This window comes from Alternaria arborescens (genome assembly GCF_004154835.1).
Source record: "Alternaria arborescens strain FERA 675 chromosome Unknown contig_82, whole genome shotgun sequence".
Classification (NCBI taxonomy): domain Eukaryota; kingdom Fungi; phylum Ascomycota; class Dothideomycetes; order Pleosporales; family Pleosporaceae; genus Alternaria; species Alternaria arborescens.
The window spans coordinates 1-15,565 of NW_021167937.1; the positions used below are offsets into that span (position 1 = coordinate 1).

At 53.1% G+C, this 15,565-nt stretch overlaps 4 protein-coding genes across 4 annotated transcripts; all 4 read left to right on the forward strand.

Moving 5' to 3' along the window:
- Positions 1-5,133: 5,133 nt before the first annotated feature.
- AA0111_g12483 (hypothetical protein) lies at positions 5,134-6,958 on the forward strand (the record flags this gene model as incomplete). The annotated part of the gene is made up of 2 exons (XM_028646468.1): positions 5,134-5,495; positions 5,551-6,958. The coding sequence occupies 2 exons, from the start codon at positions 5,134-5,136 to the stop codon at positions 6,956-6,958; spliced, it is 1,770 nt and encodes a 589-aa protein (XP_028499904.1).
- A 3,382-nt stretch (positions 6,959-10,340) lies between these two features.
- Positions 10,341-11,604, forward strand: AA0111_g12484 (hypothetical protein; the record flags this gene model as incomplete). The annotated part of the gene is made up of 3 exons (XM_028646469.1): positions 10,341-10,552; positions 10,655-10,674; positions 10,901-11,604. 3 exons carry the CDS (start codon positions 10,341-10,343, stop codon positions 11,602-11,604), a joined length of 936 nt encoding a protein of 311 aa, XP_028499905.1.
- A 478-nt stretch (positions 11,605-12,082) lies between these two features.
- AA0111_g12485 (hypothetical protein) lies at positions 12,083-12,925 on the forward strand (the record flags this gene model as incomplete). Its single annotated transcript, XM_028646470.1, has 1 exon — positions 12,083-12,925. The coding sequence occupies one exon, from the start codon at positions 12,083-12,085 to the stop codon at positions 12,923-12,925; it is 843 nt and encodes a 280-aa protein (XP_028499912.1).
- Positions 12,926-13,349: 424 nt separating this feature from the next.
- AA0111_g12486 (hypothetical protein) lies at positions 13,350-14,861 on the forward strand (the record flags this gene model as incomplete). Its single annotated transcript, XM_028646471.1, has 1 exon — positions 13,350-14,861. The coding sequence occupies one exon, from the start codon at positions 13,350-13,352 to the stop codon at positions 14,859-14,861; it is 1,512 nt and encodes a 503-aa protein (XP_028499913.1).
- Between the last annotated feature and the right edge of the window lie 704 nt (positions 14,862-15,565).

Here is a 15,565-nt window from a genome sequence, read left to right on the forward strand (position 1 = left end):
AGAGGTAAAAGAGAGAGAGAGTGAGGAGAGGATGGGGTTTGTGTGCGAAGGATGAGACTACGAGCGAGAGATATGCAGAGAGGAAGGGGGAAGGCGTGAGATGTGTGTATGGGGCTGTGCGAGGTGTGTGCGCATGTGCCAGGGGGCGGGTGCAGTGGCAGAGGGGCTCCCGCGAGTGCGTGCGGTGGTGGATGAAAAGGCAAAAGTGATCTGTGGAAGAATGACGTATCTGGAGGAACTTTGATATCCTGATCTTTCAGCTGAAGGTAAATTTCGATGTAAAGACAACTATCAAGTTGATCGCCCCCGTTCCAACGATAATGTGGTGCCTTGTGGTTGGCATTGGGCGGGAGAAGTGCTATATCCGAGTCATCGCGACTCGTAACCGCGTCCTATAATGTGCATCATCTTCTTCTCCAGATAAACATCTCACCAACGTTTACATCGAAGAATGAACAGCAGCTACGATAAGAAGAGATGGCGCTACAAGACAGCCAAGATCAAACGTTGACTGGAGAACGGAGAGTTTGTGGAAAACAGGTATATAGTAAAACCGCCGTGATGTTTTCGGATCACGTTCCTGAGACTGTGTCTTTGTAGAATTCCTCTAGCGCTTCTGTGCTTACACACGCAGCATGCTCTGTAATCGTGGTGTTGTCTTTTCTGATTGTATGGATACACATTAGCTAATGTATAGATTGGACTTTGTCAATGTCGCAGGGGGAGGCAGTCGAACGCCGCGAGTATACATCCGTGCCTCATCGAATCGGACATACCCCGTATCTATTGAGGGGAAGTGGAAAGATGAAGAGATGGAAAGTAGAGTACTGTCATAGACGAGCATTATTCAGTCCTAGTGATAACGTCGATCACTTGATGTCATGACGCAGCTAGATTCATACCGAATATATATTAAGTCCATACAGTATGCTGTTCATAAAGCTCCATCCCACCGGATAACGTTGCCGGACCTACTGTGTCTGGCCTAATTGATCGTCGTGCTCATCTCAGAACAAACCGTTAGGGAAGGTCGATCCATCGGTGCTGAGATGTGTAGAGTGATATGCGGTTCCGGAACCGGCAGCGAGACTATGGCTGATTCTCCATCATATCTTTCGTCACAACGCACCAGGGTGTTTGTCGGGATGACATATGCCACGCCGCGAGTGCGCAGGTCGGTGACGCGCGGTTTCGCACATCACTCTCTGGATATAGTTATCCCGAAATGCGGGTTGAGGCTAGGGAGTTAGTACAGTGTAGATCTGACTAGATAAGGTGCTTCATCTTTCTCGATCGAATCGCGCCTCTGGAATAGTCGTTCGGTAAGCTGGGCTGGAGAGTTCGCACATGTTTGGCGTTCTACGTGTAGGCAAGGGAGAGAACGATTCAACATTACCTGGTTGACGTCACAGGGCTGACTTGCGCTCGTGTCGTCCATGGATATAGGGCCGAAAGACACCTGCTATTCCACCGAGGAATGCATCATCAGTTCAGCGTCTGGCCCATCAATCCTTCGTCGAGCACTCATAGACGGAAAGTCTGGAATCGGTATGCCGCCATCTATCCATGTTGCACATCAGTGAAGATGAAGTTATGGTCTCAGGGCAGTTGCCGATGATGGTCCTGCGTAGACATTTAGCGGCCCGATAACGTGACTTGGAAAAGGACCGAGCCCGCGCTAGAAATTCTAGCGTTGAAGCTTGAAATGCACATGCATGAAGCTCGAAGTGGAGAGTGGCTAAATGCGAGTAGGGCGAATTCGACGATGCAGAGTGGATTCAAGGAGCATTTTAAGGCGCCATAAGCGATGGTGTTTCGGACAATTTCGAAAAATTGTGACTGCTTGCTGGGATAAATGATTTCCCATGGGTCCTTGACGTTACCTTGCCAACGGACGCGATTGATCATTGCGAGACCTGGCTGTTTAAGCGAGGGAAATCAGGCTACTGACGTTAGTAGTGGTGATACGTGGTCGCGATTCGTCCCTCGAGGTAGACGTGCCTGACGCCAAAAGGAATGACGCGCAGATGTGAACATGAGAAAGGGCCGTTTCGACCACGTAGTGCTGTGACGGCTGGCGGCGTTGGTTCACGAGCCCGGTAGCGGGACCGTTTGGACATGCGATGAATTGGCCTCATGATTGCCTCTTTATTGGAGCCAGCTGAGATGTCGGTACAGAAAGCTTACTTACTGTCCGGGTCACTTTGCCCAGTGCTTCAGTACCAGAATTGCTTTTTACCCCGCTGCCGCAATCGGCATGACAGCAATTGTCGTCTTGGATTGAATGTAGTTGCGAGTTGTCCCTATTCTTCCCATGGTACCGTGAACCAGCAGAAGAGGGCAGGCTGAAGATCGGAAGATGCAATGTGCATGATCTTGAAGCAGCCTAGGTGTCGATGCACTGTCGTGCGCTACCGGATAATAGATACTGTTATACCGGGTACGTCACGTCTGGCGGCAGTTGGCGGTGAAGCATGCTAGCCGGGATTGGAGTTGGAGTCCTGATGCGATGTTGGGGGTTGGTGAATCTGACGATGCCTTGTCTCGCCACACTTGCTGCAAGAGATGGACCAAGAAACGCTGCGTTGAGCGTCGGAAGCGACGACGATTCAGCTCGAGGTACCGTGCGTGGCGAGAGAATATTGGATTGGTGGTTGGCATCGAGAGCTGAGACGAGCTGGACCCCAAGCAATCTGGCGATGGGTGAGCAGGTGAGTGACGTCGCACACGCAGCCCATACTCTGGCTCGCAAGTCGGAAGTTGCACCGGTTAGGCCTTCCGCGTATGTTACTTGGCGGCGTTGGTAAACAAGCGAAGGGACAGCGGGAGAGCCGCCCCAACAAATCCCGCCCATGCCCGAGGAGCGCAGTCAGCCCTCGGATATGACGAGCGGTAGCGCGTACTTGTTGAAAACATTGTCGGAGTCGTCGTAATCCAAAAACGACATGTTTGAGGTGCTTTCGTAAGTGCTTGACGGGGGCGGTGATGAGGTGTCTAGAGTGACACACGCAAGTGGGATGAAATGGGACTGCGTGTAGGGCGGGATCCCCAATTCAGCACGACGTGGGAGAATGAGCTGCTGCAGGGTCCAATGAAACGAGCGCTCAAGACGTGAAGCGAACTGGGCGTCACATTTGCAAGGATGGCTGGACTTGTGTAGGGCGGACTTACTTACAGGACGTTATGAGAAGACTCCGGCGCTCGGATGCATCATCACGGGGACAGGTTGCATGTTTCGAATATGCAACTGAGATCACCAGGAGGTGTAGACTGTGCAAATGAAGCTTGTGAGGCGGCCGTGGGGGTTGGCTATCTTGTAGTTTTGTCCTGGTTGGTGGACGAGCACGACATTTCGGGTCGTCGGTACTGGAGCTGGAGAGTGGCAGTCAAGCATGCAACGACGACTGACGCACGTTGGCAAGCGACAGGTTGTTACCCCAGAAATGTAAACCATGTAGACCATGGGGTAAAAAAGTAAGTTCAAGACCTGCCGAGTATCTCTGCGATGGCTTTGGACTCTGGCGCTAGAGATTGCAATCGATGTGTAGGCTACAGAGCATCGATACGCGACGCATGTCGTCGTCCCAACATCTTCAGAGTACGTACCGCATGTAGCGCAGGCTAATAGCAGCGGCGGCTGGTTAGTTGATTGCTTGTGTAAGAGAGCCCAAGGCAGTCAAACAGCCGAGAGCAGTCCGGCCAAGGGCGACGCATTCTGCCGACCTGGCCGAGAGACTGGCTGACGGTTCGAAACGACCATGTTCAGCGCTGGGGATGCTCGAAGACGGGCTGGTGGTGGCTAGCACGGCGGGTAGGGATGAAGCATGTTGGGTGTGGTGCAGACCAAGACCCTTTTGAGTTCACAGCGGAGCAGAGCCATGTTAGTGAGTTGCAGGTTGCAGGAGAGAGTGCATGGGCGTCAGCGGCGGTTCGCGTATATAGTTGGGATAGAGAGTTGGATGTATACGTTTGTTTGGTATTGTTGGTGAGATTCCAACAAGTGTATGGTGTCGGTGAATACTCGGATGTGGCATGGTTGGATGCCCAGCTTCCATAGTACGGCGGTTGTCTGCGCCACGTGCAAGGACAAGGCCACGGTACTTTCCATCAGCGGCGGGCTTCTAGAAGGTGAGGTATGTTGGTGATGCTACGGGCCAGGGTGGCTTGCAGAGGCGACGGCGTGACAGTAGACGCTTGGAGATGTCTCCATGCTCCGGCTCTAGTAGGGGCGCGTACCAGAAACCATGTGGCCGTGCGCGGTGCTCATCAGAAGTTGCCTCGGCCGGCAGTGCCGTTGCTTGCGAGGCGTAGGCATTGTGATGCTTATTCAGCTGGGTGGCATTGAGACGTTGTTGTGCCTGGTGATGGGTTTCGAGAAGCAGGCAATTCGCGACAATTTCCGCGGTTATATCATGACGCTGCCGCCCTCGTCACTCGCATCGCACAATCACTGATCGCCCTTCGTCAGACTTGCACCTTGCCAGGAGCGACGCATACAGGCACAGTAGCGCCTGCCCGCAATTGGCCGTATCCACCCACCCATCGGCAGGGATCTCGAGGTCGGCCGCTCGTCGCTCGTCACCGCTCTGGCTCCCACCGACACGCATATAGTTTCCCACGCCCCGGCACGACTTATTGCATAATTCCAGACAACTATCCCCGACCTATTTCAGCGACATATTCTTGCTGAGTAGAAGAAGAAAATAACAAGCCACTGCTACTGCCAGCCACTATACACCATACGCCACACCCAAGCCAACGCACAGTCATTTGAAACTGCGCCTAACGAGTCGCCGTTCCACTAGCATTATTTCCCCACTGCCACATCTCTACACACCTTCGCCCACCGCGAAGCTGGATTCCTACGAGCAGCCGCCACCTCTCTCCCACTCGCCGCGTGAATCCACGGCAGCGAGCACCCCCATCAGCACTCCTATCGAACAGCCATCGTCGCCGCATTTTGGCCGTGGTAAGAAGGACCCGAGTGCCGGCCTCTCCAACCTCTGGCACCGCAAGCCCCAAGAGCTTGTGGCCAGCCACCAGCCCAGCGAGGACGTCCTTTTCGAAGACGCGGGCGACTGCAGCTTCCCCCTCTTCCCCGAGGAGCCGCAACTGCACAGCGGCTTCGCCAACATGGCTACCGCCTCGCCCATCGACATCCAGACGCCCCCGCGCTATGGCTCCAACTCGCCCCAGAACCAGACGTCCAACCTGACGTCGGCCCTGCGACAGCAGGCCGAGGCCCAGCCCGACAACATGTCCACCACGCCTGGCCTGCTGAACCCAAACAACTTCGACTTCACCAATGGCCAGCGCCCGAGCATGAGCGAGCGCCACCCCTCCATTAGCATGCTCGGCTCCTCCTTCTACGGCAACAGCGGCGCCCGTCCCATCACCATGAAGGACCGCGGCCGCCGCGAGAGCACAAACATGGGCAGCTTCGCCGGCGGCATGAGCTGGGGCGGCCACTCGGTCGGGTCCTGGATCCGCGACGAGTAAGTATCCACTTAAAATACCCGACACCAAATCCAAAACTGACCCTCGCACCAGCATCATGATGGGCACCTCACCCGCGCCTTTCGTCCAGGGCTCGCCTTCCTTCCACTCGTCTTCCTACCTGCCCAAGATGGAAGCCGCCTTCATGAAGGACTTTACCTGCTGCGGCCTTACCCTCGCCTCGCTGCACGATCTCCTCCAGCATTTTGAGGAGACGCACGCCAACGCGCCCGCTGCCCGCCCGCAACAACAGCAGCCCCAGAACGGCTTCACAAACACATCAGGCGCTCCCACCAGCTCCATTGCGCCAAGCCAGACACAGGGCGATGCCTACAACACACAGAATGGCTTCCAGTCACGGTCAGGCTCCATCGGCGCGCCACGCCAGCGCATCGGCTCCGTCAGTCGCTCCAACCTGTCGACTGTGCAGGACATGGACACATTGGATGACATGGAGATGGACGACATCGACTTCAACAACCTCGGTCCCATCGAGGAGCAGCAGAACATGCAGCAATTCCCAGTCCAGAACCAGTTCAACCAGAACCAAAATCAACAGCCACAGCTCAACGTCAACGTCAACCTCGCCAACAACATGCAAAATCACCAAGGCATGCGCACATCCACTCCTACCACGCCATCCGCCACACAGCAGTTCAACCTCCAAAATAACCCCACCGTTTCGTCGGTCAACACGCCCACAATGGGCACCATGCCTATGCAAAATCACAACCTGACATCGCCCGAATCGTCACATCCGGGCACTCCGGCCGAGCTCGACATGGACTTTGGCGGTTTCAACCCAATGATGGGCATGGACATGAACATGAACATGGGCATGAACTTTGGCAACGGCAACGGCAACTTTGGCATGGGCGCATTTGACAACAACGGCACCATCGACCAGCCCGGCAAGCGTCTCTTCAGCAAGCAAGGTGGCGGTCTGAACCAGGCTCAGCTACAAGCAGCGCTCAAGAACTACCAGCTTAGCGGAAACGACCAAAGCGAGATGGCTAGGAGGTTACGAGAGCAACAGCTCATCAACGGCGCGAGCATACCCCAGTTCCCCTTCCCAGAAGAGGTCAAGCCATTCCGATGCCCAGTCATTGGCTGTGAGAAGGCATACAAGAATCAAAACGGTCTCAAGTACCACAAGCAGCATGGTCACCAGAACCAGCAACTCAAGGAGAACGACGACGGTACCTTCTCGATTGTCGATCCTCTGACGTCCATTCCATACCCCGGCACCGTCGGCATGGAGAAGGAGAAGCCTTACCGTTGCGAAGTATGTGGCAAGCGATACAAGAACCTCAACGGTCTCAAATACCACCGCTCCCACGCTCCTCACTGCAATCCCGAGCTCGCGATGCAGAAGCTTGGCCTTACTTCCAACCTCCAAAATCTACAGAACGCAAACGTCGCAGGTGCTGGAATGGGCGGCATTGACCCCTCCATGTTCTAAACCCTTTACCTTCTTCGAGACCGCTTCTCGACGCGTCTCGCCACACTTGTACCCTTCTTCAATACCCAAATCTTCCAAACTCGCGACGACGACGATTGCAGCTTTTGCCCCATCAATGTTTGTTTTTCATGGACGACAGACAAAAAAGTCATGACTGGTTCTACCGTCTCTTGTTTCCTGCATCTACCTGGCGTTACACTTTGGATTTGAGGATTCAATACAGTATCTTCTACCACCAAATAAGCTAGGCTTGATTTCTTGGATAAAGAGCTCCACTACGTTTTTCGCTTCCTTTGTACACCTCTCTTGAAGACGTACATCTCCCGTTTTGATTGGGCGGCAGCGTTACAGCAACAACAACGACGCTTGGTATGACGAAATCGATGTGCATAAAGAGGTGTTTTTTTGGTTGGCCATCTCTCTTCTATTGTGTTTTTAACGCGGAATATCCCCCCCCTTGAATTGTCGAATAGACTTGGGTCGCTTTCTTTTTCAATGGCGTTCTTATCCTCTCCTAGCAGAGCAAACAACAAAAGTCTTCAAAATGCGTTTATACAACGACGGCGTTTTTATTCGTTTCTGTTACCTGGTCCTCTACTTGCGTAAATAGTTGATTAGACCATGGCGGCTGTCCTGACGAGTCTTCTCAGTTCAGATTGAGAGATGATGGGGGCTCCGTAATACCACACTCTACACACGTTACTACATTACCATTTGGCTCCTAGATGCTATCGTTTTGATCACTTCGAATGTTCACCGTGATTACGCTGTAGGGAAAAGACATGTCTTATGAATGCGTCGCTTACTTCTCAACTCATATCATAGTAAGACGAAGACAAGTAACAGTGTTGCATGTGGCGTAGACCCTTGCCACGAACTGAACCTTTAGCTCCCATGTCTCTCTCTTCCTCTCCGCCCGTGCGCATGCACCGAAATCACATGCATGTATGCCCAGCGCTACTCCCAGCGTCCAACACTTTAATGCGAACCAAAATGTCTTGCATGTGTCTCTCTCGCATCGACTAATCTCCACTCGCACCTTCCTTGCTTGACCTTGCACACCGCTACTGATGTGCCGGTCTACTTGTTCGCTAGGATCCTCTCGGCGGCGTAGAAGAACCTAAGAACACCTTTCAATTCTCTAGTTGCCGCCCCAGCTTGCTTAGTATATACGTTAAATGTGGAGAAGGAGCCTCGAAAGGGAATTATCTGGGGGTAATAGAAATTCATTTAGACCCGCTTTAACGCGGGCAAGTAGTCACTGGGGGCTAGGTATCGTGGGATTGCAATTTTATAGGTGTGTTTTTGTTATGATGATGATTGTCTTATACGCGGGAATGGATGCAGGACGGAACGGAGATTGAAATATAGATGAAAACCCGCAGGAGCGATGCAGTTGTGTTTGCATATGGTAAGGTGTCGTGTGCTCTGTTTCACTCTGTACCGCATTGCAGGCAGACATGGGTATATTGGTCTGTGTAGTTGTGTAGTATAACGTCCGGGTGACTTGAGAATCCAAAGGGTTTTTGGGAGCGGCCCCCACACACACACACATACCTCCAAAGGACAAGTTGAACTGATTCATTCGTCAAAGTGACGTTTCCACAGGGCCGGTATTGCGGCTCTGCGACGATCGGCTAGATGGGTAATCGCACCTTGTCCAGATCCTTTGTTTCCCTCTTTCCCGCTTTACCGCTTCACTCGTCCCCTTTGTCATCAATCTACCGAACTCAACCCACCTTCGTCTTTTGTTGACCATGACATGAGATTATTTTTATGTCCTAACTACACCCCAGTAGTTGAACGGGCAAGCCGTCAGTCTATCGGCCTCCTAGCTCCTAAATCCATCCTATCCAATCACGCCGCGCCATCCAACCCTCCCGGCTAACTACGGCGGCGGCGGGCGGGCGAATCGAGAGAGCAAGAAACCTAGGTCATGCGGCTCTGCAGCTGAAGCCAAGCCCATACGTGCGAAGAGAGAGAAAAAAAAGGGTCAATGCTCGATCGGGCTTTCGACCAGGGCTTGCCCACATAGAGCAGTCCGCTTGCATGACGCGCATTCGGCTGATGTCCTTTCAGCGCGCGGCTTGTGGCGGGAACAAAGCGTTCTCTTGGCATTTTGCCGCCGGCTCTCCGGTGGCGTCTCGAGTCATCTCCTTCACCACGTGCACACTTGACAATAGACAGCAACCCTGACGTCGCATCGACCGCTGCCATGTGTGTGTGTGTGTGTGTGTGTGTGGCAAAACATCAGGCTAGTGGCTCATGACAGGACTTGGCTTTGATACCTCGTGGGTGTGGCTTGCTGGTATGCAAGGGGATCCCTCTGTTACAGGATTTGCGGCGTAAAGAAGACCCTGCGCTCAAGCACGGTTCCCGCGCGCGCACAAATGCTGGGTGTAGCTCGGTAACCAGTAGTGCGAACGGGCGTGCTGTACTGAATAGGGCGACGGTTCCGAGTGTGGTTTCTCTTAGTTGATGGTCACGATGTGTTTTCATGTTTGGGCGTCACTGCATTCCTGTACCTGAAGGGGTGCATGTCCGAAGGAACAAGCGTCATTATGATACGTATAGTGGGAGACGGGAGGTTCTTGGGATCGGAGTATCTTCCTTGGTTCTCTTGCGCTCGCAGATATGATGGACCGAGGCGCGTAGGAGCAAGGAGCGAGGGTTCTGGTTGGAGAAGTGACAAAGAGGGATGCCTATCCGATGATTAAAGCGTATATTTCGGAAATGGTGAGATGGGAATGTAGCAGTGAAGTCAATCTGCGATATGATGCTGCGGAGTGGACTCTGGACTCGTTGGTCTCGTAATGACAGCTCAGCGAATGTTGAGAGGCTACGACAATGCGCGTTTTGACTTGATTCTCTTCAATGCTGATGAAGGATATAATCAACCCAACTATCTGTTGTGCTCACAGATGATGTCGCGTTGTCGCGTTGTCGAAAAACGCGGGACGGCGCTACTTGGCGCTCATACTGTCGCGCGTCCCTCCGCACCCGCTGGTACGAAATCTTGACAATACAGCTCTCTTCGCACCTCCTCTTCCTGCAAGTATCGTTCACATTCTTAACAGCAGACGCACTTGTTGCTTGGAGATGATGATCGGTAGGATTTATGCATCGTGCCGCTTAGATGATGCTATCTAAGCTGGGCAGGTCCAGTCGTTCGCTGGAAAGAGGAGGGAGCGGCGCGGCAATGTAAACGAGAAGCCGCGGCTGGAGGGGTGATGTGCTCTCACGTGTAAACCCTGGACAGTATCAATCTAATCATTACTGCGCCAACACAGCCGTCACCGTTTGTCGTTTCCTCGGTCACAGTGGTAGTATTTCGTCTCTTGTGATCTTGTTCTTCTCTACATACATCTCCTGCTTCATAACAATGTCGACGTCCGTGTCTGAAGAACCGGCTCATCACCCTGTCAAGCGTGCGCTCGCACCATGGAAACTCACGGCTGAGGTGTACATGCTCTTCCTGACATTGAAGGAGTTGCCCAAAAATGTGCATGATGAGTTGGAAGGCGAGGTTGGAGGGTGGGATGACAAGGAGAAGGGAACGTTCAAGGGGGGTTTGGGGAGTGTGGTTGTCGTTAGGTAAGTTAATGCTGGAAGCGGGCGGGCTATGATGGAGCAAGAGAAGAAAAGGAAGTGAGATGGCTTACATGCGTTGCGCATATACTGATGTCCTTGGTATAGGTATAGGGACACGCCTGTAGGTAAGTGAGATGTCTCTTTCTCATCCAGAAGAGCAGTGATTTCAGTGATAGTGGTAAAGAGCACAAGAGAAGGAGTGCGAAGTAAGCGGGTTACCAGGACGAGGAGACTATTCGATTGGTTTTACGGCACGCTTTAGATGTGAAAAGAGAATGGCATGAAGAGTGTCTTGCCTAGACACTGCACGAGAACGGAACTCTCAGAGCCATCTCTCTAACCTGAATCCAGGTCCATACGACGAACTTCTCCTCGTCCCCGGAAACTTCATCGTCCCACAGCCCACTAGCACTACCTCATCCCACTTGCCTATCAAGATCCCTAAAAAAGCCCAACGCATATCCCGCATCTACGTCTCCCAACGCACAACAACCTATAATGGCCGCCTGAACTGGAATATACCCAAACACCTCGCTCGCTTCTCCTTCTCTTCGCCACCGACGCCACCTGGTGCCTCGCCCCCCTCCAGCCTCACCGTGCAAGTCTTTCCCCCAGGCACTAAGGATGGAGATGGCGGCGCCCCATTCTTTGCTTGTACGCTCAAGCCGTGGACGTTGGTTCCGCCCATTCCGCTAAACACAAAGTATCTTCCGCTTAGCATGGCAGCCGCGCAGCCGCCATTGCCTGCTGCACCAGAGTATGAGAGGTCGCTTAGCGAGGTCCTCGGGGGAGCAGAGGTGGACGAGTATGATCTAGATCCGAAGAAAGAAGGTGCCGTGCTGGTGGGCACGCAGAAGTGGCGGGCGTTTGATATTGCGGCGATTACGCCGAGAGCGAGGGGGTGTTGGGTTGAGGTGCATGAGAAGAAAGACGAGGAGGTGGTTGAAGAGGGTGGAAAGGAGTGGTGGCCGAGGAATTTGGGGTCGTGGAGTGTCGGGGCTTGGATGGAGGATGTGGATTGGAAATTGGGGGAGGTGGTGGAGTGGACAGGGTAAGCATAGTGATGCGACGTCTTATGGCGCTTTCAGTCATGTATTGCTGGTGCGCGAAGCGTTTTGCAATTGCACGTTAACGCTGTAGTATCGGTTGTATGTGCAAATAGTTTCTCGTGGAAGCGCGTCGAAGTGAAAGGTGCGCCTGCTGCGTATCTGTTTACAATGCAGTTGCCTTGATGTGACGCGTCGATTGCACGAGCTTCAACTCACATGGGAACAACTTTCACCATGATTTTTCCCTGACCTTGATTATATCACATATGACTGCCACTCTAACGTATACCTTTAACTATATTGTTGCTCTCTACGTGTTTTGTTATTCTCGGTCGCACAAAAATATCCACCTCCACACGCATATCTGTCAGTGCTCGGTTCGGACACATGTGGATGTTGGTGAGTGTACCCTGAACCAGATCTCCGTCCTACGATCATGCTGATGTACATGTAGCTTATTCTTTCAACCACCACAATTCTCATCATGATGCTTCTTCCGGGCTCATACGACCTTGGCTGGACAGCTAAGCTCCTCCGTCGCGACTTACGAGTCCTCCGGATGAAGCTCACCACGAGACTGAAGCTCAAGTCCAAGCCTTGCGAGGCCGCCAAAGACACCTCGGAGCCGAAAAATCTTCATTACATGAATCGATTGCCCATGAATGTCAGTGAAGCCACTGCATACTCCAATCCGCAAGGAGACGTTTTAGACGACGAACCGGAGACCGACAGCGAAAAGTGCAACGATACACTCTACGAACTCCTGGAAGGCAGACTCAGAGCTACGTATGCGTCTCGCAACCGCGATATATCACATCAAGACCGCTGGAGGTTCCGCGGTAGTTGGCTACTGTTATACAAGGCCATCCAGACATGTGCCTCGAATGACAGCTGCGATATCCTTCGCGCGTCCGCACACGATACAAACGAGAAAAGGTTGCTGCTGGAGATGCTGCAACTGAGCACGAACCGGAATAGATTGCCTTTCCACGAGGTCAGCAAAATGCCCGCTGCACCCTACACCAAGCATGACAGCGACCATGGCCGTTATGATTCCATGCTTAGCAACGCTACTACACTCACATCTACTCCCTCGCCCGCGCAGATCTGGCTGTCCATCCTCGAAGCCACCAACGACGCGGAAAAGATTGCGCCTATGGCTCAAGAGCTTTTACAGTATACATGGTCAGGAAAGGAAGCTGTCGACATCATTGAGCAGATCGGGGACCCCCACAAGAAGTTCCCCGACGCGGACGACGCTGAGCTCCGTGTCAAATTCCGACAGTTGCTATGTTCGGAGTTGATGCTTTCCACGCCCTGCCGTTGATCTCACCGCCAATATCACACAATGTCTTGGTTTTCGGCATCTAGGGCGAATCATACACCGCGTCGGAAAAGGTGTGTGTGGAAAACCCTTCGTCGGTAGCGGGCGATACCGCATTGCGAGTGGTAGCCGAAGCGGCACAGTGGGTCTATTGGTCATGGCTCTTTACCCCTCCATGGGCCTTCAATGTACTTATACCGCTCGGGGAGCTCGACTATGCAACACCAAACCGCTCGGGGAACCACAAACTGCGACTGAATTTCCGCGCGCGTCATCGATTGGGAGGTATAACAGGCCCGCGAGAACGCTTTTGGGGACTGTGTAGGAGTTTTGCGACACTTTCCAAATCTGAACGACTGCTTTCCGCGCAGCACGCGCATTGTCACACATATTCATCCTCTTCCCCGATACGAACGCAATAGGTCGTATGAGCAGCGAACCAAAAGGCAGCACGCCAGGATCAATTAGCCCACACTACAATCTGACTAGAGTCAACACTTACCCTCACGCCGAATTTACCATCCCACCATCGGACACACTTTCGCCATGCCAAAGTGCCCAAACTCACAACGCCGATGCCCCGGCATCGGCCAGCTTCAAGGCGAATCGCCCAAGCAACACTGCAACTGGAGATGAGAAAGCTCACCGGCCTCATGATGAGGAATCTCGATCAACCTCTATCGCCAATGACGAAGTAACCTATCCTGAAGGCGGCCTAGGTGCCTGGTCTGTAGTTCTGGGATCGTTCCTTGGTCTCATCGCCTCGCTGGGCATGATGAACACTGTCGGCATCTACCATGCCTACATCGCCGAGCACTTTCTTGCGGATTACTCCGAGTCGACCGTCTCATGGATCTTCAGCATGTACGTCTTCCTGTCGTTCTTCTGCGGACTACAGATTGGACCCATCTTCGATGCCCATGGTCCGCGACTCCTGGTGCTGGCAGGTAGCATCCTGCTCTGCCTGTCCAACTTCCTGCTCGGCTTGTGCACATTGTACTGGCATTTCTTTCTCGTCTTCGGCGTGCTCGGTGGTCTAGGTACATCCTTGATCTTCACGCCCGCTTTTGCAGCAGTCAGCCACTTCTTCCTGCAGAAGCGCGGCAACGCTACGGGTATTGCTGCCGCTGGAGGATCGCTGGGCGGAGTGATATTCCCGCTGGCTTTGGAGAAACTGCTACCGAGCGTAGGCTTCCCATGGGCGACGCGCATTATTGGCTTCATCACGCTTTTCTGCTGCGTCGGCGCCTGCTTCCTCATCCGCTCTCGCCTACCACCCAAAGCTGGACAGTCAGTATGGCCAGATTTCCGGATCTTCAGCCAAAAGAGCTACTTTCTCCTTACAATTGGCATATTCATGATGGAATGGGCGCTCTTCATCCCGATCACGTACCTCACTACCTTCGCGATCAGCACCGGCGCCTTTGACCCGTCGTTCTCATACCAACTCATCGCCATCTTCAACGCAGGAAGTTGTCTCGGTCGCTGGGTGCCGGGTCTCCTAGCCGACAAGCTCGGGCGCTTTAACAGCATGATAGCTGCACTAGCAGTCTGCTCAGCTACATCACTGGTGTTCTGGCTCCCCGCATCGCTCCTCACCCCCACCACTGAGGCCGAGGCGACAGCTATCAAAGCTCTCTCTATTGTTTACGCAGTCATCTTCGGTTTCGCATCTGGCTCGAATATCTCCCTCACGCCGGTTTGTGTAGGCCAGCTCTGCGACACGAATGTGTACGGGAGATACTACGCTACGTGCTATACTGTTGTCAGCTTCAGTACGCTCACGGGTATCCCTATCGCGGGGGCTATCATTCAGGCTACAGGTGGGCACTACTGGGGTGTGGTCATCTGGACTGCAGCTTGCTATATAGTGGCATCGCTCTGCTTCGTGTGGAGTCGCGCACTCCAAGTTGGCTGGAAGTTGGGTGTGAAGTTTTGAGACGTGGTGGCCGGCTGTGTAGATTTACGGGGATGCCGCATGTCAATGGACTTGAAACTGCGCCCTTGGAGAGGCGATCCAATCGCCGTAAAAGGAGAATGGTGCAGATCGGAGGAAGAAGATACAGATTGCTGGAAGATGGCTTGATTTGCTTTTGCTTGCTGCGCTCTGGAACGCCACATTTTGCGTCCTCTTACACTCTTTTACTTGGTTTTCAGATGATCTTCTCAGCTGTAGCAAACGAAGAATCAAACATTCATTTTGCCACATGATCGGGCGTACTCAGCTCCCACTTTGATGAAGCTTCTTTTTGCGAGTTGCACTCAAGCTATGCATTGAAGGCATGAAGTATGACGTTGGATCTTGCTAACACCCCGTGGTAACGCAACACGATTAGATGTAACAGCCTCGGAAAGCCTCGCGTCTCCATCCTCGTGATACGGAGTGGGCGGACGATCTCCCGCTGTTCATAGCGACGATGGTCTCCCAGACACCTCACGTGCATAAGCGCAATTGCAATTCGACTTTTCGTCCAATCTCCACTCAATATACGCCTTCGGTCTCGAGAATATCTTTGCGGAAACAACGTACCCGTAGCATTGCCGCCGTCTGCTTGGCCAGCGACGACGGTGCGCAATAGCGAGGCGACGGAGGGCGATTACCCCTGAGCCAATTCAAGCCACAAACACGTGGGTCGGCTAGCG